This window comes from Embiotoca jacksoni, unplaced genomic scaffold (assembly GCF_022577435.1).
Source record: "Embiotoca jacksoni isolate LCO1_2020_lvr unplaced genomic scaffold, fEmbJac1.0.p SCAF_16, whole genome shotgun sequence".
Taxonomy (NCBI): domain Eukaryota; kingdom Metazoa; phylum Chordata; class Actinopteri; family Embiotocidae; genus Embiotoca; species Embiotoca jacksoni.
In genome coordinates, this window is record NW_027185296.1 from 4,526,517 (window position 1) to 4,550,000 (window position 23,484).

General features: G+C 42.9%; 2 protein-coding genes across 3 annotated transcripts in view; both read left to right on the plus strand.

Moving 5' to 3' along the window:
- The window catches only part of plpp2b (phospholipid phosphatase 2b), a 43,727-nt gene extending 39,624 nt beyond the window's left edge, over window positions 1-4,103 (plus strand). The window contains exon 7 of the transcript XR_011178298.1: window positions 4,049-4,103. The gene's annotated coding sequence lies outside the window, so the exon portion shown is untranslated. The remainder of the gene's footprint in view (window positions 1-4,048) is intronic.
- tle2a (TLE family member 2, transcriptional corepressor a) overlaps window positions 1-23,484 on the plus strand; it is a 45,724-nt gene that overhangs the window by 6,088 nt on the left and 16,152 nt on the right. For both annotated transcript variants that reach the window (XM_069150374.1, XM_069150376.1), the window contains exons 2-4: window positions 6,707-6,871; window positions 19,830-19,893; window positions 22,494-22,538. In XM_069150374.1, coding sequence (XP_069006475.1) covers window positions 6,707-6,871; window positions 19,830-19,893; window positions 22,494-22,538 — 274 coding nt within the window. The remainder of the gene's footprint in view (window positions 1-6,706; window positions 6,872-19,829; window positions 19,894-22,493; window positions 22,539-23,484) is intronic.

Here is a 23,484-nt window from a genome sequence, read left to right on the forward strand (position 1 = left end):
TTTTAGAGCTGGTATATAAGCCTGACAATGGTATCGACCAATATTGGAGTGTCACAGATATATCATAATGGTGTACATGTTGGCCAATTGCAAAAAAAAATAATCTTTTTTTGTTTTGTTTACAAAACATAAAGTGGAAAAAGGTTCCTTTTGGTTGTTCTATTTGTGTGTGTGTGTGCTTTTTTTAAATAGTTATTTATAGTGATTAAATTCCCCTGTGAAGTTTACTGTTTTTAATGAACTGACATCAATTTGGACAATAACCTGTAAAATATCCTGCCTACACTGCATATCTTTGTCACAGTTTTTATGTTTAATAACCACATCATAAATGGATGTCAGATTTTTTTTCGGACTCCCTAATATCATTATCAGCCCCAAAAGTCCAACATCAGTCAGAGTCTACAGATTTTGTAGACCTTTCGTGTGTAGGATTTATTGATCCCCTGACTTCTTTTAGTGCCACGAGGTTCATTTCGGTGCTTTTGAGAGAAATGTTTTGGAAGTATTAGAAGGATTGCCATAAAATGTATAAAAGACATTAATGTTCTCCCTCAGTCTCTCTAATCACCTGATGATGTTCCCATCGACCTCGGCTGTACTTTGTGTTCGCGTCTAATTAAAACAAATTTAAACATGCTAAAACACCATACTAAGATGGTGAACATACCTGCTGACATTGTCATTGGGAGCATGTTATCATTCTGCTGATGGCATTTATCTCAAAGCACTGCCGTGCCCAAGAACAGTCTCTCAGAGCTGCTGGAACAACTCGTAGACTCTTTATCTTGTTGTTCTTCTGTTTTTGTGAGCTGGCAAGATTTTGTTTAATTTGAATTTGTTTTGCTACCAGTGCAATTCTGGTATGGCCAGATTCTTATGCTCAAAGCTGCAATCAGCATGCACGATTTTGCACTGAGTATATCGAAATCTCATCTTCTTTTTTTTTGTCTCTCTTCTCGTTGCCACGTGAAAAACATTTTCTCAGTGGTGAAAATTGCAAGAGAAAGAAAGCCAAACGTGTCACCCAAGAGAACTCTATCCCTCCCCTCAGCCCCTGCATCTTCATGAAGAAGACGGCGTAGCATTCTTTTAAAGTGAACCTAATATTGTTCTGGTTCACACAACCACATCATAACAGTGATGGCCCCATTTTGGCTCCATTAGCAAATTCTGTATTATGTACGCATCTTGCGGATTCCCGTCAATGTTGACGTCGGAGCTCCGGTCGTGCGCGCGTACGCGAGCGCGTCTGCTTGTAAATACTTGCGGAAAACAGCGCCGCGCACACATGCACTTAATGTTTGAAGCGGTCATGTGTGGGCGTGTTGTCTCATCTGTGAGTGTCTATCTGCACATGTTTCTTTTCCAGGGTGGGTGGGTGGGTGGGGGGGTTAGGGCAAGGATGTGAGGTCATAGTGGTTTGGTGCTTGTGGTGTAATTAGAGGTAACGCAAATGAAAACAGGAATGATTTCATTGAGGGAATGCCACACTGTTAATGGTCCCCTTCCCATCAGAATTTAATGTGTGCTCAGTTCATTTTTCTCCTCGTTTTTTTTTTTTTTTTGCATGTGCATAGATTTCATTATGCTTATGGGTTTCTGTCTTGGCAACACGTGACCTTGGATAAAATGTGTGTGCGGGGTGAACAACCTGTTCTGTTACGTTGCAGTCCTGCACGAACTGTGATGTGGTTGGTGTTCGTACGTTTCTCACCGGCTTTATTTGGATCGTTTCCACCACCCGATCCCACTGAAGGGATGTGGGGTTTGATTTAAATCATCTCTGTCCTCATACACAGTATGACTGGTGCTCTCTCTCTTCCTCCCTCTCTCTCGCTCTCTCTCTCTCGCTCTCTTACCCTCATCATCAGGTCCTCATTTAATCCATTTCATTTGACTCAGGCCCTGCAGAGGCCTGTACTACCAAGCAGGATTTGCTGTTATCGAGGTCATTTCAGGTTAAACTCTGGGTCTTCAGCACCAAGAGGCTGGTCCACTTTTTACCGGATACATCACCATGGTAACGCATGCTGTTCCGGAGCAGGTTATGTTCAAGATTTCAGATCAAAACATACAAAAGTACCGCCTACCGACCAATCAATTCTCTCTGAAAAACGCACTGACTGTAAGACAGTCCTCTGTGAAGGGCAGAGTATTCAGAGGCCGACAAACCTCTGTGTCTTTCCTGGGTGATATTTATGAGATATAGATGCTATTCCTTTATTATTATTTTTTACTGACATCATCCTACAACAGAAAGTGACTGAAGCCTTGTAGGCGTACTTGTCCTATGTATAGTAAGCCAATTTATTGGTTTAAATTATGTTTTTACATTTATTTCTTATTTGCCCCTCAGTCCAGTCTGAAATGATAAGGCTAAAACTGTCATGCACATCGTGAAAATACATCTAAGAATACATTAATTAAATGAAATACACGCATGTAATTAGAGTCAGATCTTCCCGTGCACTTTGTGGTAAAATGATATTAAGCTTTTCAACTCATACAGTTGGCGATTTTGTTTTTACCAGCGCATCCTTCCATCTATCAGCACCTGCTGGACTACGTGTTTCACTTCTTCATATTTTTCTAAAATGATGAATGAAATATGTCGCTCTGCTGTCATTACACTTGTCCATGTTTGTGATTGGTCAGATGCTGCAAACACCTCCTCTTTCATGTGAATGCGCTCGTAGCTGGTTTGAGAAAGCCTGGGTTGAAATAGCAAATTGTTAACCAGCTTGGTGTGACTGCTTTTGTCAGGGTTTGTGAAGCCAGATAACGGAAATATATCCTGGGTATGTTGAACCTGCTTCGTAGTACAGGCCTCAGGTCTGACAGATTATGGTGAATGTGTGTGCGCGTGCCTGTACATTTGATGTGACAGGGTTACATGTGGGTTTTTCTGCTTGAGCGATAGATAGCCTCAAACCCTTAACTTTAGCTTTTGGCTTTCTCAGCTGACTTTCTGGAATAGAACAGATCACAGTGGCAGTGGTTAACAAAATAAGGCTGCTCGGGTCCTGTAAACACTTCCCCGCCGATTTATCTAAACAGTTGAGTAATAAGATGATCTCTAATCATATCACAGAAAATCTCTCCTTCCTTATGTTGTCCGATCCTTCCCCAGTGTTACAGAACCTGTCTTAACAATTGAATGAGCCGCCGAACGATCTAGCGTGTAATTGTGTAACAGTTTTCAGTCTATGTAAGCTTTGTTCAAGGGCAGACGGCATGTCTGTTGTTTGCTTTTGAGCTAGGACACAGCAGAGAGGGAGGGAATAACTGACTGTGGGATTATCAGGTGAGGCTCCCTCCTGAGATCCATTCCCAGAGGTCAGCAGTTCACCTTAATGGCCTAACCTCACACTTTAAAGCCTGCTCAGCTGTTTGCCAGACCAGGAGTTGGGACAGACTAATAGCTTTGGTTCATGGGAGATGTAAAGTCTTAGGAAAGAGGTGATGTATGCTGGGATAGGATTGATGGTTTAGTGCCTCAGAGACAGCATCTGTCACATGCATCCCATCTAGTTGGGCGTGAATCATCATAACAATCCTAACCAGCTGACTTTCGTTCGACATAAGGTCCTGAGTGGCTGAGCCAGCAGAGAAGCTGTGGTTTCTTCCATCTTCCAAAAAAATATTCTCATCTTCTCTTGAACACAGAAAAAAAAAAATAGTCATCTCTCTTGCTTCTTCCATGCGTCCATATTTGAGGGCGAGGATGGCCCTCCTCTCACCTGTCCTCTAGAGAAATGGCTCAGTGAAAAAATGAAAAACCCTGAAAATGTTGAAAAGAAGAAGGGGAAAGGGAGCGATAAAAAGAAGGATAGTCCCTCTTTCTTACTCGTTCCACCCTCCTATAAAATGGCCTTGTGCTCTTTTTTTCCCTCTTGTGAAGAGTAATTGCTGTGTGTGAAAGAGGAGGGGCGGGGATTGTGTGTGTTTAATCATGTTTTTTTGTGAGAAAAAGGGAGTGTGTATGTGTGACCAAAATGTGTACGTGTATCTTGTTGAGATGAGTGTGTGTGTAATAGTGGGTTAGGGTGTGTGTGTGTGTGTGTGTGTGTGTGTGTGTGTGTGTGTGTGTGTGTGTGTGCACGCGCTCTAGGAGAGGGATCTGGCCGACAGATTGAGAGCAGCTTGTTAGAAAGAAAGAGGAACAATGAGGCCACAGCCCCTCTTCTATCTTCTTTTTTCTATGTCCTTTCCTGGCTTTTTCCTCCTTTTCCTTCTTTCCTTCCTTTCTTCCTCTAATTCTTCTCTCACATTAACATCTCTTTCCCGAAAAATATCCTCTTCTCCTCTTCTCTGTATATTTCCAGAAATAGTCTCATCCATCTTATTTGTCCATTTCTACTTTTTGTTCATCTTATCTTTTTTTTATTCTCCTACATATTCATGTCTCTCCTCACTCCTTTCCCCCTCTTTCGTCAGTATTTTATTTCCTCTCCTCCAGATAATGTTTCACATGCTGGCACACCTTTTTCCCCTCTTGGTATATATTTCTCTTTCTTACTTATTTGCACTCCCATATATGGTGTATCTTAACTTCTTTATACACACCCGGACTTCTTTTTAGCACTGGACTTGAGTGATTTTGGAGTTAAGCCATCAAACATGGGCGGTGCAGCGGTTAGCATTGTTGCCTCACAGTCAAGAGGTTCCGGGTTCGAGTCCGGGCCTTTCTGTGTGGACTTTGCACGTTCTCCCTGTGCTTGCGTGGGTTCTCTCCGGGTACTCTGACTTCTTCCCACCCATCCAAAAACATGCACAATTAATTGGTGGTTCTACAAATTGCCCTTGGGTGTGAATGGGAGCGAGAGTGGTCTTTGTTTCCGTCTGTCTCTATGTGTTGGCCGTGTGATAGACTTGCGACCTGTCCAGGTTGTACCCTGCCTTTGCTCAAAGTGAGCTGGGATAGGCTCCAGGTCCCCCCCTTCCCCCGTAACCCTGCTCCAGGATAAAGAGGGTATAGATAATGGATAGACATCAAACATCATTAATGCATGACCGACATTGTTTATATGAGGAACATCTACATTTTGACAAAATAAAATCCATCACAGTCATACTGTCATTGCTTTGTTGAGCTGGGAAGGTGCTTATGACAAAAAGTGGCACGGTATGATTAAACCAAATCAAAGTCGAGGTGAGTCAGGACTAATTCAGAGTTCATTTATACCCTGAATCACTTTCAACACAGTCTCATCATGTATGACTATTTGATCAATATAAATTGAAACTTTCAGTTGACATTTCAAGAGGCTTTTCAGAAATGTAAGCCAGCTGGCTTAAGGGACCGGACATGCCAAATGACCACAGTCTCAGGACTAGCTGGAAGGCGCACCATAAAGTGAAAACCAAGTGAGATGGTCAGCCATGTTTGCGTGGAATATAAAATAAGGGTCTGTTTGGGGGGATGCGGAAGTGAACATAGCCGGCTAGCAGGAATATAATACAGCGCATTTTCTTATATCTCTTCCACATCGCACAAGGAAGCCGAGTACATTATAACGAATCCCCAGGCAGCCAGACAAAGGCTAGCAAAGCTACACGACTACCGGTTAAGAATGCATATAAGAGAAAAATGAGTTGCACTCTTCCACTACCCTCCTCAGAGAACATTGTGCTGCAGGGCAAACTCAATGTGTGTGGCACCGGTTGGCAAGTTGTAGCTGTGTCTGCTGGAATTTAAAAAAAGAGCAGCTGGATTGCAACAGTGTCCACTCCACACAAAGCTCCTGCACACACATTTCTTTTTTTGAGGAACACAACAACAATCACAAGCTCAGCTGTACAGTTTGAAATGCTCAGAACTATTTTCAGTCTTTCATTGTGTTAAATATGTTTAACTTATTTTTGTCAGTCATGAGGTTTTGAAATCAACAACCCTTAGAATAGTCCATGTCCTCACAGTATGATATTTTTTCTCTTTCTTTAGACACATCGCTGGCTCCGATAAGAGAACAAAACTATTCGAATCAATGACATGTCTGGAATCCAATAACCTTAGAGAGCCTAGTCAGTGCTGTTCAACAAGAAAATCTCACTGTAACTTCACCTTCTTACTTGAGCATCATGAAGCTTGTGAACAGGTTCTCCCAGACCGTCTGCTTTTGCACTCTGTTATTTTGACAGAGAGCCAGACAGACAGACAGACGGACAGCCCCGACCACCCTCCTAGGCCAGCTCTCAGCCCCCTTTTGTCTGCCTGTCCTACAGCATTACCCCTATGGTTGTAGTCCCCTAATTGCTCTGGACCCTGCAGAGAAGAGGGGCTATACAGAGGTTGGGAGGGGTCTTCAGGCACGATGGGGTCCTCTTCTGTCCCCATTTCTCCCTCCCACTGCTCTGTTTCTCTCTTTATTTCTTTCTTCTACTCAGACTTGCAATTAAACAAAGGGTGCTCATTTGGCTAAGAAGCTCTTGTACCTCTCTGCTCTCCCATCCAAGTTCTGCTGACCCATTCACATCTGGCTGTGCTGGCAATGATTGTATCTCTGTATTAGACAGCCCCTCACAGCTCTGGCATGCCAGTGTGTGCTCATGCACATTTTTGTCACTGTTTCATAATGTTTATTGTAGATGTTGTTCCTTAGTTTGCACCTTTCTTTTACTGTATGAAATTAGGCATGTTACACAGAAATCTCCAAATCTGTTCTCATCAAAATCCCTAAATTGGATATTTCTTCTCTTCTCAGGCACCTCTGCAGCCACCCCCTGGGTCCTCTGCCTCAGTGGTAGCAGCCGCAGCAGCAGCAGCCGCGGCTGCATCGGGTAACCCCCAATCCCTGAAACTAACCTACCCAGAAACTTTGGACCGCATCAAGGAGGAGTTTCAGTTCCTCCAGACTCAGTACCATAGGTGGGTGTGGAGGAGATCTAACAGTGTGTTTTTGCAGTGTGTGTGTGTGTGTGTGTGTGTGTGTGTGTGTGTGTGTGTGTGTGTGTGTGTGTGTGTGTGTGTGTGATGGTATTTCCCTCCCAGACTGGATGCTGTCCTTGTTTTGTTGCTTCAGGTAGAGGTAAAATGCTGAGGTACAATGCAGGAAGGGGCTGCTTGGGTAGTAAGATTCACGAGTTTGAAGGCTTACCAGTTGCTGAAAAACTGTGCTGTGGTTTAAGAAGCTAGAGGCATGCGTTACAACTCAGGAAAGTAATCAAGGTGACAGGCATTTTATTATCTGTGTGAAAGAATGAGAAGTAAACAGTAGGATTACCATGCTCATGTTAGAAAGTAATCTAGCAGGAAATCACACTTGCATGTATTTGATTGATCAATACAATGAGTTGCCAGATGATTTTTGCATTGACGTTTTATGTCAAAAGTTGAAGCAGGTTCAACTTTTACTGTCAGGCAACACGTTGTTTTTCTCGCCCTTTCTTGCCCTCCTGTCACACACATGCAAGCACACTCGATCTCTGAATGAGATAATGCAAGATAATGCCATGTGATGTTTTGACATCTCCTTGCATGACTGTATGGTGTGCTTGATGTGCAGGAATGTGCCCAGAATGCCTTTTGAATGTGGGATTTGGGCTGGCTGTGCAGTCCCAGCCATCTCTCTTCCTCTCCCTCTCTCTGTTCTCTTGGCACACCTTCACAGGGTTCCCCCCACCCCCTACCCCCCCCAGCCCCCCACCCCAACACACACACACACACACACACACACACACACACACACACACACACACACACACACACACACACACACACACACACACTCCTCATCCTGCTTTGATTTAGCTGGCCAGAATCTCCCCTCCCTCTCTTTCTGTCCCACTTCAAACTTCTTTTGTACGTCCCCCGTCCACAGCCCCTCTAACCCCTGCGGCTACTGTTGCCCTCTTCACACAAATGTGTGTGTGTGTGTGTGTGTGTGTGTGTGTGTGTGTGTGTGTGTGTGTGTGTGTGTGTGTGCATGCTCTTATTTCTCTGTCTGTTCTGGTCACCATCTCCAAAAGTCACAGTTCACAAAACCAAGAGACAGGGTTTGTTGCATCCTCACATACAGATACCTTTGTGGCAAACACCGAGTAGGGCTGAAAAATAGGGCTTTAGATTTGTATGAAGATTTCTTATCAGATTCACCTCTGATGATGATGAATGTCACAGCAGTAATCCTGGCTGCGTCTGTTTAGGTTGTCTAACCTCTGGTTAGATGCCATTAGTTGTGTCAGCTACATTCAGGTTAGACACGTTTATAAATACTTCCAGTACGTGTAAATTGTAAAATGCTGAGAGATTCATAGTTTAAAACAGTTTGGTGACATGGGCATGATGTTTCAAACACAAATGATCAAAACAGTCTGAGAATTTGTGGTCAAAACGTTGTGTTGGAATAAAAGACAAATTGGCGACTAAGACAGCAGTATGCTGGTGTTTTGTTTATCTTTTTTTCGGTAGATTCTTTTAGATGTGTTTGTGTCTCCTGATGTGATGAGAATTGTTCATTCCTGCCACGTGAACCACTGTCAGGTCAGGTCCCCCATGCACACGTAGCCAGTGCAACACTAGAAGCTGTTATACCGGCCACCTCTTTGTCTTGGCATCTTTTTTGATACCTGTTTGTTCACCTGGATGAACACTGCATTTTGCATCAATGTTGGAGAGTGCTTTAACAAATATTTGTTCTCAGCAAACTAGAGGGCAACCCAAGGTTGTCACCTTGTTTTTCTTTTTTTGATCTTTTAAAAAAATCTCCCAAACTATTTGCACTGTTACACCAACCTTTAGGGCAGACAAATCCAGCCATTCAGTGAACATGAGTCACCCCTGGATCTGCTGGTTGAGATGGCGCAATCAGCTCCTCTGGCAGCAGTTCAACATAACACCTCAAGTTACAAAACACCTGGAGCATCGCCCTCTTGCCAAGCACCGGCACTGAGAACCAGCAAGCAGGATCTACAATAAATGAATGATGAGAGAACTCGATTGGGGAACAATCGCAAGCTTGTGATTCCATCTGCATCTTCCAGTTTCGATACCACGGCGTGCTGTTTTTAGCAGATCTGGTTCAGGTTTCCAGTGAAGATTGTTTACCCATCTTACAGCTTTCTCCAACGGCCCACAAGCTGTGATGAGCACCAAAACACAGCAGATTAATATACTGCATAAGACTAAAAACTGAAAGCTAACACTGTAACCAGAGCCTGTAACAATAGCAGGAGTTATTGGAACAGCTTGTGTTATCAGACATCTTTTCACAAATCTGTCGGGTGCATGTTTAATCTAGCAGGTGGGTATGAACCTGCTAATTGGAATGACTGGTTTGGCTCCCTGATAATTGGCATACTAACAGCAGTAAACTTGGGCTGCTGCTCACATTGTTTGGGGAGGCTGTGGCTCAGACGGTAGAGTGGGTTGCACACTAATCAGAAGGTTGGTGGCTCAATCCCAGGCCCTCCTGTCCACATGCCCAAGTGTCCTTGAGCAAGACACTGAACCCTAAAATTTCTCCCGATGGTGTACCATCAGTGTGTTGTAAGTCACTTTGGATAAAAGCATCAGCTGAATAAAATGTAATGTTTGAAACACAGCAACAGCTATACTACTGCCTTTGATTTTGAAGAAACTAATTCAAAACCTGTAATTGGAAGCTGCTGCTGAACTTGGACGAGGTGATGATGAAACATTGTTTTGTCATTTTACAAACATCCAAAGTCCAAATTAATTGTTCCATTACAAGTCAACTATATTTTATTTTTAAAGACCAAAAACACAAATGAAAAATTAGCTTCAGTCAGATTGTCAAATGAAAGTCAAATGAAAAACAAAAAAAAGTATATAAATATGAGTTTTGTCTGATGCCAAGCAAACTACCTTGTCGGGACTTGAGTTGAGTTACACTCATAGAGCATAAATAAAAATGGACGTCGCTTCCATTGCAGACAAGTGAGGCCAATGCGGAAGTACCTTAAATTGCAATACCACCGAGGACCACTAGGGGTTGCTTCCAAAATGGCTCTATAGACTCCCAATCAACTTCTTTCATTAACTACAAAGTCAATAATTTTTTACAAAAATCAACGTGGTCTCATTCATTAAATCTGCTCCTTTTGATGAGTGTTCTTTCATAATTAATTATATATTAGGCCCCAAAGAGAGATGTTTACGGGCGTGTCTGATTTGATTGACAGCGCTGTGGTCTGCTAAATACAATATACAATAGTTCTGCATCAAATTCTGCCTTCATGAGTGTTTAATGTTAACTTTAGGGCTGCAACTGACAATTATTTTCTTTATCGACTAATTAATAGCTTAACTGTTTGGACTTTAACAGGTGCAGCCTAAATGTCTTGTTTCAGTTAATAATCATGGAGGACTAAAGCAGCCTGAAAATATTCACATCGCAAAAGCTGCAATCAGAGAATTTTAGCTTTTTTTTTTAAATTTTCATTAAATAGTTACTCAAAGCAACGAATCAGTTTATAAAATAGATGGCATTTAATTATCTGTTGACTTATCAATTGAATGACAAAGTTTTGCAGCTCTAGTTGTTTTTGTTTAAATTTTATGTCATTGTGGCGTGTGTCGTTTGTGTTGCTGTTCTGTTGAGTTGTATTGAATAAAGGGACAGGGTTTATAATGCCAATATTGGACCTGCTATCTCATTAACATATTGCCAAGACCAATGGCAATGTAATTTTAAATGGTTGCCATGATTTTTAATGATCGCTTGCAGCTGAAAGACTAAGGACATGTTATATGACCTCATTTAGCATTGACTGAAGGCTTTTTTTTTTTATTTGTGTATATGACAGTCACCAAGTAGCCCAGTCATGCACCTCAACTTCTCTTGTGCCATATGCTACTTTGAGGTCATAAAGCAACCATTATGTAGTAAAAATTTGAGTTATCCTTTATCATCGCAAGCAGCACAATAAAACCACTTGGCCAGTGTAACTCTTAGAAGCTATTAGATGCTAGTTTGCTTACCTCTGGTAACATATATTTGGTGTCAGTTTTGGAAACTACCAGACGGACAAAGGCAGTCAGTAGGATTAGCGGTGGCCTTGTTTTGTCCAACACCAGACAGTTTGGACCTCAGAGACAGATTTGGTCGCAGGCTACACCTTCATGTAATCAGACCCACTTGTGCGCTATTCACCCTGCAGTGAAGTCATGTCTTTGAATGCCCACAGCGACAGACACAAACACACTGACCCATTCAGACAGACTTCTAACTTGTTGCACGCGCTTAACACATTTAGCCACATGTACGGGTCTCCCCAATTATTTGCACACACAAATAGATGTTGTCTAGAAATAGCAGAGCTTAGTGGTGTATTTTGGCTGCAGGGAAGGTGCCCGGATTCTGATAGATGCTGGATTAGACGGCAGGAAAGAGACGGAGGGAAAGGATTAGCGCTGATGAGCTGCATCTGTGTGTGTGTGTGTGTGTGTGTGTGTGTGTGTGTGTGTGTGTGTGTGTGTGTGTGTGTGTGTGTGTGGAGGGATGGGTAGGTGGCAGGGCGCGTTTCTAAATTTGTGTGTCGCTCGCTGGTTTTGGTGGCATGTGTGGTTCGTATGCTAGGATGAGAACGAGTTCTACCCAAGCTAAAGAAAGGGAAGAGTTAATTAATTAGAGGGTCATTGTTGGGTAAGCGGCTCTAATTTGTGTGTGTGTGTGTGTGTGTGTGTGTGTGTGTGTGTGTGTGTGTGTGTGTGCGCGCGTGTTAGCTATCTAAATAGGCTGTAATCAGCAGACTGAAGGGAGACGGGAGGAGCTGCTGACACAGAGCTTTCAGGCTCACACAGGTTGTTCCTGGTGACTGCAGAGATGCTTGCATTTTGACGTGTGTGTGTGTGTGTGTGTGTGTGTGTGTGTGTGTGTGTGTGTGTGTGTGTGTGTGTGTGTGTGTGTGTGTGTGTGTGTGTGTGTGTGTGGTCTGTGGCGTAAGATAGGCTCTCCACTCACCACTAATACGCTGCCACTCGTCACTAAAGAGCCCCTCCATTCGTCTCCTGCCCAAATACAGCGCAGCAGCAGCAACTACTGATGCACAGACTCACCGTGTTTGTGTCAAGTTAAAAAAAAATTAACCTGTCACGAGATCATTTGATAATTATGAATCAATTGTCACCATTTTTTCTGGTTAATTGGCTGATTAAGAATACAAAAAAAATAAATAAATCGACAGACGCCAACATATCACAGATCCATATATAATATTTTTATGTTTTCTATCACAGTAAACTAAATATCTCTGGGCTATGGATTGTTAATGGAACAAAATGAGACATAACCTTGGAATGAAACACTTCACAGTTTTTCACGTTCACAAGCCAAACAATGAATGACGAATGTATTCAGAAGATTAGTTTATAATGAAAATGCAGTAATTAATTTAGCTCTAATTATGAGACCCCATTGTAGATCCCTATGTATATCTGCCAAGCCATTTATATTTATATTTTTATATATACACACACACACACACACACACACACACACACACACACACACACACACACACACACACACACTGTATAAGTGCCACATACAATAACATTTTCATTGTCTACACGATTGTGTTCTGCCTCGAAGTCGATAACCAGTTAGTTGTTTCAAACACAGAATACAATTTTCATTTCTAAAAGAACACCCTTTTGGCTCTGAAAAATAAATTACATGTACTGACACATTTACTTCGACCAAAGTCCGACTATCTGGATTGAATAGACCTTTATAGCAAATGTAGAAAGACGGATATAATTTGGGTGTAACAGTCGGGTCTCTCCGTCACTCACCAAATGATAAAATGATATTTACTTTAGAGCAGGCTGAGGGTTTGCGGTTTCTTTATAGTTATGTGTGCATTGTGCGTGTGGGTTGGTTTGTGTGATAAAACCTCGCCCTGTTTTAATTCTTTGTCGGGATCAGTAGTCCACATAGGGAATCAGGCCCGGTCTTAATGAGGCAGAACGTCATTTGTGAGGTCCTGGTTAAGGTCAGTGGTGAGCAGTGACTTAAGGTTAGGTGAGTGTTAGGCATGAATTTTTTGCGGTGTGGGTTGGGCTGCCCACAGTATATGGAAGCCAACGCAATGAATTAACGAGGAGAGTTGCGCAAACCTGTGTGCGTCTGCGTGAAACATTTATGAGAGACGAGCCTTTACAGTAGGTCTAGCTGCCGAGAGGGTTACAGTTGACTTGCTATTGTACCACAAGATCCCAGCTTTATTTTGTATGTACGTGTGTCTTGTTTGTAGTAGTGCGTGTTTGCGCTGGTACTCGCCCTTGAGAGATGATGAAAGAGTACACAGGCAAGTTGGGTGGGTCCCTGGTGTGTCTGTTTATGGGAGTGTTTCAGAGACCACGTGTGTGTGTGTGTGTGTGTGTGTGTGTGTGTGTGTGTGTGTGTGTGTGTGTGTGTGTGTGCGTGCGTGCGTGCGTGTGTGTGTACACGGAGGGTGGGAGAGAGGCTGGAGTTTTTTTTGCAGCCGAGCAGAAAGGAAAGGTTGATCAATTGTTAATGAGATGTAAAGTGAACAGTCACATACCTGGAGGCTGGCAGGCTAAATGGGCCTGACACTGTAAAGGCACGACACTGGTGCAGTCGCTACATGGCTGCCATCAGTGTGTGTGTGTGCGTGTGTGTGTGTGTGTGCGTGTGTGTGTGTGTGTGCGTGTGTGTGTGCGTGTGCGCATGTTCTTCACTGGCTGGTAACTCTGTATTTGCGGAGCACTTTGTGTCAGTTATGATGCTTGTTTGCCAAGAAAATTGCGGAGCGAGTTTTAAGGTTTGAAGTGATGGCGCTTTCTGAGTTTTATATGACTTCGAATTGAATATCTTTAAGTATATGAGCTGCTGATTTAACCGAACAATAAACTGGGAGACATTACCTTTGGCTCGGAGAAATGATGATGGGCATTGTTATTATTATTATTTAATTACTTCCACTGCATTTCATAGACCAACACAATGAATTGATTAATCATGAAAATACTTGTCAGATTACTCAATAATGAAACGGATCATTTGTTGCAGTTCTGGATATCATTTCAGAATTTAAGCCCCAGGCCTAATATGATACTCTACCAGAGTTTCATTATTGACGGCAAACAAAGCTCGTTTTTGTGACCCCCGACCCCCTTTTTTCTTGTAACTTTTTCTTTAAGACATGCAATTGAATGCGTCTTTGTACAAGTATTGTCTTATAAAACGTTTTCTAGACAAAATTATGTTTTATATGAAGAATAAAAAAGTAAAAACCAAGTGTTCGTTGCCAACTTTCAGTGACAGTCTTTGATAATCATTAATAGATGCAGTTTGGTCTGTACTCAAAAATCATTGCATATTTTTTTGGTTAATGATTCATTTTTAGATTTGTATCTTTATTAATAATTTATTAATTTTGTTATATCCGTAGTTTAAACCTCAGCTGGGGCTGGACCTTTCCGTGTACAGTTTGCATATTCTCACTGTGCCTGCATGGGTGGCTTTCTCCAACCGACCAACACATGCATGTTGGGTTAATTTGTGATTTTAAATTGCCTGTAGGTGTAAATATGAGGGTGAATGGTTTTCTATTTCTGTCTGTCTTGTTTCTTTGATGGACTGGTGATCTGTAAATGGTCTGTACTTGTATAGCGCTTTATCACCTTTTGGTCTCAAAGTGCTTTAACATGGTTTTTCCCATTCACACACTAATGAGACAGATCAGCATGCAGGGTGCTGCCATCAGGAGCACATTCACACACCGCAACTTAGGGTTCAGTGTCTTGCTCAGGGACACTTGGGCATGTGGACAGGAGGAGCTGGGGATCGAGCCACCAACCTTCTGATTAGTGTGCAGCCCACTCTACCATCTGAGCCACAGCCCCCCAAGTGTCTCAGGTGTACCCTGCCTTTACCCAAAGTCAGCTGGAATAGTGCTCCCCGCTCCCCCATGACCCTGTCCAGGAAGTGGGTTTGGATAACGGATGGATGGATGTCTATAGTTTACTGTTGTTTAGCTGAAGAAGACCATATTTGAACCTCTTGTTTTGTCCAAACAAAACCAAATATTCAGTTAACAAGACAAAATTCACATTTGAGAATGAGTTTGTAAACCTTTAATTTAAATGATGCCCAACTCTATCCTGGAAAGGTTTTCACAACAAGTTGTACTTACCGTAGGACACAAATGTCATATGTAATATCTTAAAACCTTTTATATGGTAGAACCAGTCTGACCTCATGTGACACGTTCTCCTCATCTCCTCGGTGGTGTTCACTTGAGTGGTCTTTGGGGAGTCACTCGCCCAGTGTATGCAGTGCTGCTCACACTAATGTGTTTTTGTAAAAAGAAAAATGTATGTTCTCTTGAATTTTATCCGAGTGAACGCAGTTAAAAAAAAATATTCTCAAACAACTAAAAAGCAACGGACAATTGTATTTATAGAAAATAAAAATAGGAAAATGTCTTTGTTCTTTTGGCAAAATAATCAATGAGGGAATAAGGAAAGTAAAAGTATTATTCAGAAAAACAAACGCTGGAAAGGAAAGCGTTTTTACAATACCCAGTAGCCTATTTCAAACGCTGTGACTAAAACGGCAGTCGGCACATTTCTATAAAGTGCAGAATTAGATGCTTCACTGTCTGTAGGCTCTCATTAGTGTGTGTGTGTGTGTGTGTGTGTGTGTGTGACCGTGTTTATTCAGCGGGTATGTGTGGGTCTATATACTGTATATGTGCTCACGTGTTCATTTAGTTTCTGTGTGCCTATTACATGCAGCATGTGCTGTAAGTATGCTGGTTTAGTGTGTTCATGCACACACACAAATAAATGCTCCCATGCTCCAAGTGGTGTGTGTGTGTGTGTGTGTGTGTGTGTGTGTGTGTGTGTGTGTGTGTGTGTGTGTGTGTGTGTGTGTGTGTGTGTGTGTGTGTGTTCAGTAGCAGGGCAGCACTGACAGAGCTGTCTGAAGCCTGGCAGGCTGCAGATTTGTAGCGCATTCGGCTGATCATCTTATCTCCTGTCACCGCCGGTGAAAGATTGGAGGAACCGAGCCCACCGTGGCCTACGCACACACACACACACACACACACACACACACACACACACACACACACACACACACACACACACACACACACACACACAGAGAGTCTACTTTTCCTTGTTGCTTCTTTCTCTCTTGTTCACGCACTCATCTTGTTTTCTCCCCATGTTGCTGCGTCTCTCTCTCCGTCCTCCGAACCTTTTCTCAGTAAATGGTGCTGAGCCAAAAGACTAATTATTACAGGCAATCATTTCTACATGAAATACGTACTTCCTCCTCACCGCTCTCCTCCCCTCTCCCTCATTTTCTTTCCCCCCTCCAACTCTTTTATGCTCCTACAGTCACACACAGTAATTCCATTCCTTGAAGTCCATTTTGTGGTGAATGGTTATTGCTTTCTGAGTGCGACCTTGGGGTCTTTCTTGTAAGCACAAGAAGTGTCCATCTGCGCACAGTGTGTGTGTGTGTGTGTGTGTGTGTGTGTGTGTGTGTGTGCGTGTGCGTGTGTGTGTGTGTGTGTGTGTGTATACGCATTTGGTGTGCAACCTTGTAATGCTATTGTGCACGTTCTGGATTGCCGTGCCAAAAACAGAAGGCTGATTTTACGGGTATAGAGACATTGATTTTTTTTTTTTTATTTTTTTTTTTTCCAGACTCTCTTTAGTGATATTTTAATAGCAGGGCTGACTTTTGCTCATTTACTAAAACAAAATCTGATGAGCCAAGGGGTTTTGTGAATGTGACATTTGGGACTGTGAATAGTCATTTTCAAGCACCTTGAACAAATGCCCTTTTCAGCTGTGAAATCTCTCAAAATGACCTGACAGACTAACCTCCGGATTTCACAGAGCACGAGGCTGTTCCGCTCCCACTCTGCTTCAAATCGTACTGCGAGTGTTTTACAAGAGGGGCATTTTCTCTGCCCCATTCTGTTGACTTCTTGATTTGGTCATATTTCCTTGATTTGTATTCCTCTTGCCTGGGATAACAAGGCAAGCAGTTACATTGTTTAGTTTTTGTATGTTTTAATTGTGGTTATTGTTATTTAAATAGACGTCTATTCTTAGCGGAGCGGAGAGGCACTTCTGTGTATTGTCTAGATTATGACCATGATCAGCTTCGGTAATTGTCGCGGCCAGGCTTACGGTGGAATTTGGCTGTGAAGCGGTGTAGGGGACGGAAAACAAAACAGCGTCAATGAGGCGACAGCATAGACACGTGCCAGGATGAATCCAGGCATGACAAATTGCAAGTTGTCAAAAAAAACGTAATGTCTAGAGGCAAAATAATTAGTCAATAAACTTATTAGCTGCAGAAAATTAATTGACAGGTGTATTAGAAAAAGGGAGAGAGATGGGGGAAGTACAAGCAATGATCAGTTGATTGATTATTAAAGAATAATTAGTCCTTTTTTAAACAAAAAGTGACAAACATTCTGTGATTTCAGCTTTTGAAAAATGATAATTTATTGCCTAAAACAATGTGAAGCTCCCATATTTTACACTTTTATGGTGTTTTATTTGCAGACTTGATACACAAGATATTTTTGTTGTTTTAAGTACCACAAACCATTTTGGTATAGTATTACATCTCCTCTCTCTCTAGAGCTCTACCAAGGCTGTTTGTGTCTGTGTCTCCAAGGTCCTTTAATATCAACGACCCTCTCTTCTGATTAGCTCACTTATTCCCGGTGCATGCCCAGGACAACCACAACTTTTCTGCAGGCTTGTTAGTTCCATGCTGAGGGTGGACATATGACATGAGTGTGAGCTTGTGACATCACAAACATACAGGTTGTGTGCTTTTCTTCACGGACTGAGCTTCTCGATACTTTTTACCGTGTTTATAGCACCTAGAGCTGCTTTATAATAATAATAATAAAAAAAATAACTGGAAATCTGAATTTAAACAAGATTTGGCCTTTAATTTCACCATCATGGACGTTTTCACAGGTTTATATGGATTTATTGATAAATCACAAGCAATCCACTGATTAACTGGTGATTAAAATGATCTATAGTTGGTTACAATCACGGGCTGCACATTTTAAACAGAAAAATAAATCACTCACAACAATCCCACTCATCTCTGTGCTGGTCGATAACTGTGTAGTCATGGCTCCCCTCGAAGCTCATCCCAAGTTTATGTCGTGATAAATACACTGGCAGCCATGCACACAGACGCACACACACACACACACACACACACACACACACACACACACACACACACACACACACACACACACACACACACACACTTGCATTAGTTCTTAGCTCAACTGTGAGTGACTTCTGCCGAGAGGCAATTCCACTGTAATAAAATCTATAGAGTGGGAGGGGGGAGGGGGAGCTAATCCTCACTACCCTCCCTCCACCTCCACCTCCACCACCACCCTCCTCTCCCACTCTTCGCCCTGCTTCTCTCCCTCTCCTCCCTCGTCCCTCTTCTCCTCAACTGGCTGGCAATGATAAATGAGTCAATTATGTGTGTGTGTGCATGCAGCGCTGGAGAAAGGGAGCGGATGGGGCCGTTATTACCTGTTGCGGCTGGGGGTAATGTTGCAGTATTAATCATATTCTAATTTTCCTCCGCCAAACGACACCCCCCCCCCCCCACACACACACTCCCATCTCCACCTCCCTCCAACATCCACCACCTCACCACAACCCCCCAATCAATCTATCTGCCGCCTGCAAACAAGTTGACGTAAACGGCCCAAGGCCCAAAACGCACTACCTATCTGGTGGGGAGGTGGGGGCGGGGGTGGGGGTGGAGGGTGTTAGGGCAGAGTGTGTTTCTGTGTGAGAGAGAGAGAGAGAGAGAGAGAGAGAGAGAGAGAGAGAGAGAGAGAGAGAGAGAGAGAGACGTAATAAGGAAGGTGTTTGTGTGCTTGGACCTGAACACATTTAGAAATGGAGGGTGTGTTTGCATATCCAACTACGGACATTATCCAATTTTAGAGGACACCGGGGACTGGTCTGGGTGTGAGGAGAGACAAGCAGACACCAGAGGACAGACAGAAATATAGGACCCATGGGAGACGCGTTTAGCTGCTATCACCTCAGACGTGTGTGTGTGTGTGTGTGTATGTGTGTGTGTGTGTGTGTGTGTGTGTGTGTGTGTGTGTGTGTGTGTGTGTGTGTGTGTGTGCGCGCGCGTGTGTGGGCGCGTGTGTGTGTGTGTGTGTGTGTGTGTGTGTGTGTGTGTGTGTGTGTGTGTGTGTGTGTGTGTGTGTGCACTGAAATGCTCACAGACTGAGCAACAGATGCAGGTTATGTCTTGAACATAAGAAGGGACAATTCCTTGTTTACGCTGAAAAAAAAAAAATGCAGATTTATTACATATTCAAACAGAATTGGCACATTTCAGCCACTTGAAGCAGAAGCTTCAACTTCAGTGAAACTTGGCTAAGTGTGCCGTCAAAGGTGAAAGAAGAGGTCGGACGGACAGAAACAAAGATAGACGGGCTGGCTGGTAATTGGTGAAGCAGCAAAATGAGGTGGAATGGGAGGACCATGGATATATTGAAAGTTGTCCAAAGAGACACCTTGGATGTGTCTGCCTGCAGTCCTGGCTGGATTTCAGCCCCCGAGCATGACTTCGTCTATTTCTGCTCTGCTCTAAGGTGATAATGGGCTGTCGGCACCCCAGTCACCCTGCTCCCTCCTCCCTCCCTCCTTCCCTCCCCCGTGACTGATGGGGGAGGGGGTGGGGAGTAATTTGTTGTCATGTTGCTAATTGCATTGTGTATTTTTATTTTGAGTATGATGCAAATCAAAACTGTAAAAAAAAAAAAAAAAAAAAAGTCCATCCTTTTCTCTGTTGCAGTTTGAAACTGGAGTGTGAGAAACTGGCCACAGAGAAGACTGAGATCCAGAGACACTACGTTATGGTGAGACACACACACACACACACACACACACACACACACACACACACACACACACACACACACACACATGCAATGTGTCTCTCCACATTCACTCACAACAAGTGCGGTGCCAAGTCCCCTGAATCCCTTTCATCTGCTAACAGTTGCCAAACAACACCCACCAAAACCGCACACAGGACCACACATGCACACAAACACACGAAGGAAGGACTATAAAATAAATTAAAATGTCAGCAGTTTCAGCTCTCAAAAAAGTTGCGGCAATGCTGATTGTGTTCAGAGAGCAATTACAATTTTAGATCACTGGTTTCTATGGTTAAATGGGAAAAAAAAGGGGCTTTATTAAAAATGCTGTTTATTTTTCTCAAAGAAGGCAACATATTGGCACAAGTCTTGAAGATTATTAAACGATACCCAACTACGTGTCTCTATGCTCAGATGTGTTTTTCTTATTTTAGATCAAGCCCACAGATTTTTAGTGTCTTAAGTGTGAATTTATGCTTGTTTACTTACTGATAGTAACTTTGAGTTTTAGACTGCTGCTTATAGCAAACAAGATCTCTGAATGTGTTGGGTATTTCTTCTTTATTTTAAGACATTATAAAGATCAAATGTTTTGTTGATTAATGAAGAAAATAATCATCAGAATAATTGTTGTAGATGTTCCTATAAGTTTAAAGCATTTGTGTCTCATCACTGAGGGCAGCACAAGTTATAGAAGTGAACATGTGACCAATGTTTTGAATCCAAAAATGATTTCTGGAAATCTGGGGAGGAAAACAAAAGCATCGATGTGATTCCTCTATAGTCGTGCCATTCAGAGGCAGAATAGATTGTGTAGGATAGATGATCAGTAGATGGTTTTTTTTTTTTTCTGGATAAAGGACAAAACTCTTTTGTTTTTCTTTGTTTTGTTTTTTTAAGTCCGTAAACCTCCGGCCTTGATTTACCTGTGATCAGAGCCATAAACAACCACAGCTGACAGAGTGTAGGCTGCCCAGAACCTGCTGTGCCAAAAGAGAGCTATGTGGCAATCTTGGCACAGAGTGGGACTTGTGGGGGGATTGAAGTTTTAGTAATGGGGAGGAGGGGTAGCTGGCATCAAGCACAGGCCAGGTCTCCTTTGCTGGCTGATGATTGAGGGGAGTTTGGATGTTGCTAAGCAACAGGCGAAACTTGGCAAACCAACCACCAAGCAGAGCTGCCAGCTGCCAGCAAAGGCGTCTTTTATGGAGGCTTACAGGCAAACACACAGAAAGAGGAGCGTGCACACACATGCCTTGAAAACACACACTGACAGCGAAGCATGCACACAAAGCACATGGATACACACGCCTACACAGTTGCAGAGTTGTGCTATAAACACACACACCTGCAGGCACAGGCACACACACACACACACACACACACACACACACACACACACACACACACACACACACACACACACACACACACACACACACACACATATATGCGCGCTAACTGCCAGGAAAGATGTCTGGAGAGAGAGGACCCCTGCCATTCTCCTCTCCCGTCCTGCCAGCCCGTTCTGGCTGCCCAACTGCCAATCTCGTCTCTCCACAACCAGCCACGCTGAAAAGCAAATGTCAGCCTGTCACTTTTCAAGACATCTGACTTTAAAATGTTCTCCTTTTCGTCCATCTCTGAAGGAAGAGAGGTAGACTGAGGGAAAGGGAGAGATCCTCACCTGTCTGCCTCTGTGGCATTCAAAACCTCCTGCTTTCCTCACAGCTCCTTGCACTTTTGGATAAAAGCCAGGGTCAAATAGCTCACATTAGACATGATTATTGCAATAGTCTGTCACCTTCTTCTGCCGCGACAATTTCCCCGCCTCGCTTTGGGTTTCTGGCCTCCGAAATACGCTTCAGGGTCATTTTAGTGCCATTGACTTTCAGCCGAGTCAAGGTGAAATTAGTGCTTTTAGGGACATGTGGGCACTTCAGAGTGCTTGGGCTGGCATCATCTGAAACTGGGAGCAAAGGAAAAGGTTTTCTGCATACTCTTGGACTGTTGAATTTATTTGGGTAAAAGCAACAACTGAACTGCTGTCAAATTAACACACAAGTAATGGGAAGAACTAAGTGTTTTGATTTGTTTAGAAGATCGTGATCCTTTTTTTTTAATGCCTAAACATTTTTTTTGTTCTTGCCAATGAATCCAGGGAAAACTAACAATACTTACCAAACAATACCAAACTAAACAGGAGTGAATACTAGTATGTTTGTGAGGGAGTATTTTAGCTGCAGGTTTGCTCTGCTTGTGAGTATTTTCTGTAGCAGTGTGTCGGTGTCTGGGACTCATTTTTGGTTTTGGGCTTTTCATGGGAGTTGTTGGCAATAAAAAATAAATAAAGAATGTAACCAGAGTTGGGCTGAATTTTTTTTTCATTTGTCATTTCTCCATTTTTTTCTTTCAGCAGATAAATTAAACCAGATAAACGTCACTCCCTCAGTATATCCATAAGAAATGTTAAAAACTCTAAACCCACCCCACACGGGAAAGCTTTTGTTTTACAGTCTCATATTCCCCTTGATGTCCATTAATTTATATTAATTGATATTCTCTTTTTGTTTCAGTATTATGAAATGTCCTACGGCCTTAACATTGAAATGCACAAACAGGTGAGTCCAGGTCTTTATCTATATATATCTCCAGATGTCTCTCGATCGTTCGAAGCTTTACATTATTCTCCTGTATTTTTTTTTTTATTATTTTTATTTTTTTTATAACTTCCTGCTTTCTTTTGCCCCCAATCACTTCTTCCCTGAGTAACCAATATTTTCAGGGAAGTCTGTCCTCTTTCTGTCTCTGCTTTTTTCCGTCTGTCTACCACTGTTATGTCAGTCCTCTCTCTGATGGACTTATAGAGCAATGTTATGCTGTGCAGGCGTTAATAGGATCCACAAACAGAATTCATTTCTCCACCACAGACAGATGAGAATACCCTGCCCTTCCCTCTCGCCCATCATAAATCCCTGTCTGTTACTCCCTCCCTCTGTTCCTCCATCCATCCTCCCGTCCCTCTCGTTGCCGCCCTGCTTCTCCATCCCCTCTTCCTTTTTTTTTTTCCTCTCCCTTCCCTTCAATTGATATCTTATTGTCTTTTTTAATGCTCCACTCTCTTTATCTCCATTGCTTCACCATGCCTGTCTCTGTCTCTCTTCCTTTCCATTGATTTCTCTTCCTCACTCCTTATCTCCTATTTTTTTTGTGCCTCTTCCCGCCACCTCTGTCTCCTTGCAGACATACAGTCCGTGCTGAATTTCACTTTAAATCAGGTCACTGCCTTCCTGCCATCTCTCTCTCTCTCTCTCTCTCTCTCTCTGTCTCCCCGCTCATTTCACCATCTCAATCGCCTCGCTTTTGACGTGCCACTGCCGCCACTCCACCACCCCCCCACCCCTCCTCTTCCTCACCATCACCACCTCCCAATCTCGATTTTCCTCCCCCGCCTTCCTTCTGTTTCTTCTTTCTCTATTTCCCCTCTCCCTCCCACATCCTTCGTTCATTGGCTGTCATTTCCTCAACCCAGTCTGCCCTTTTTCCTCCTTCCTCCGCCTCCTCTTT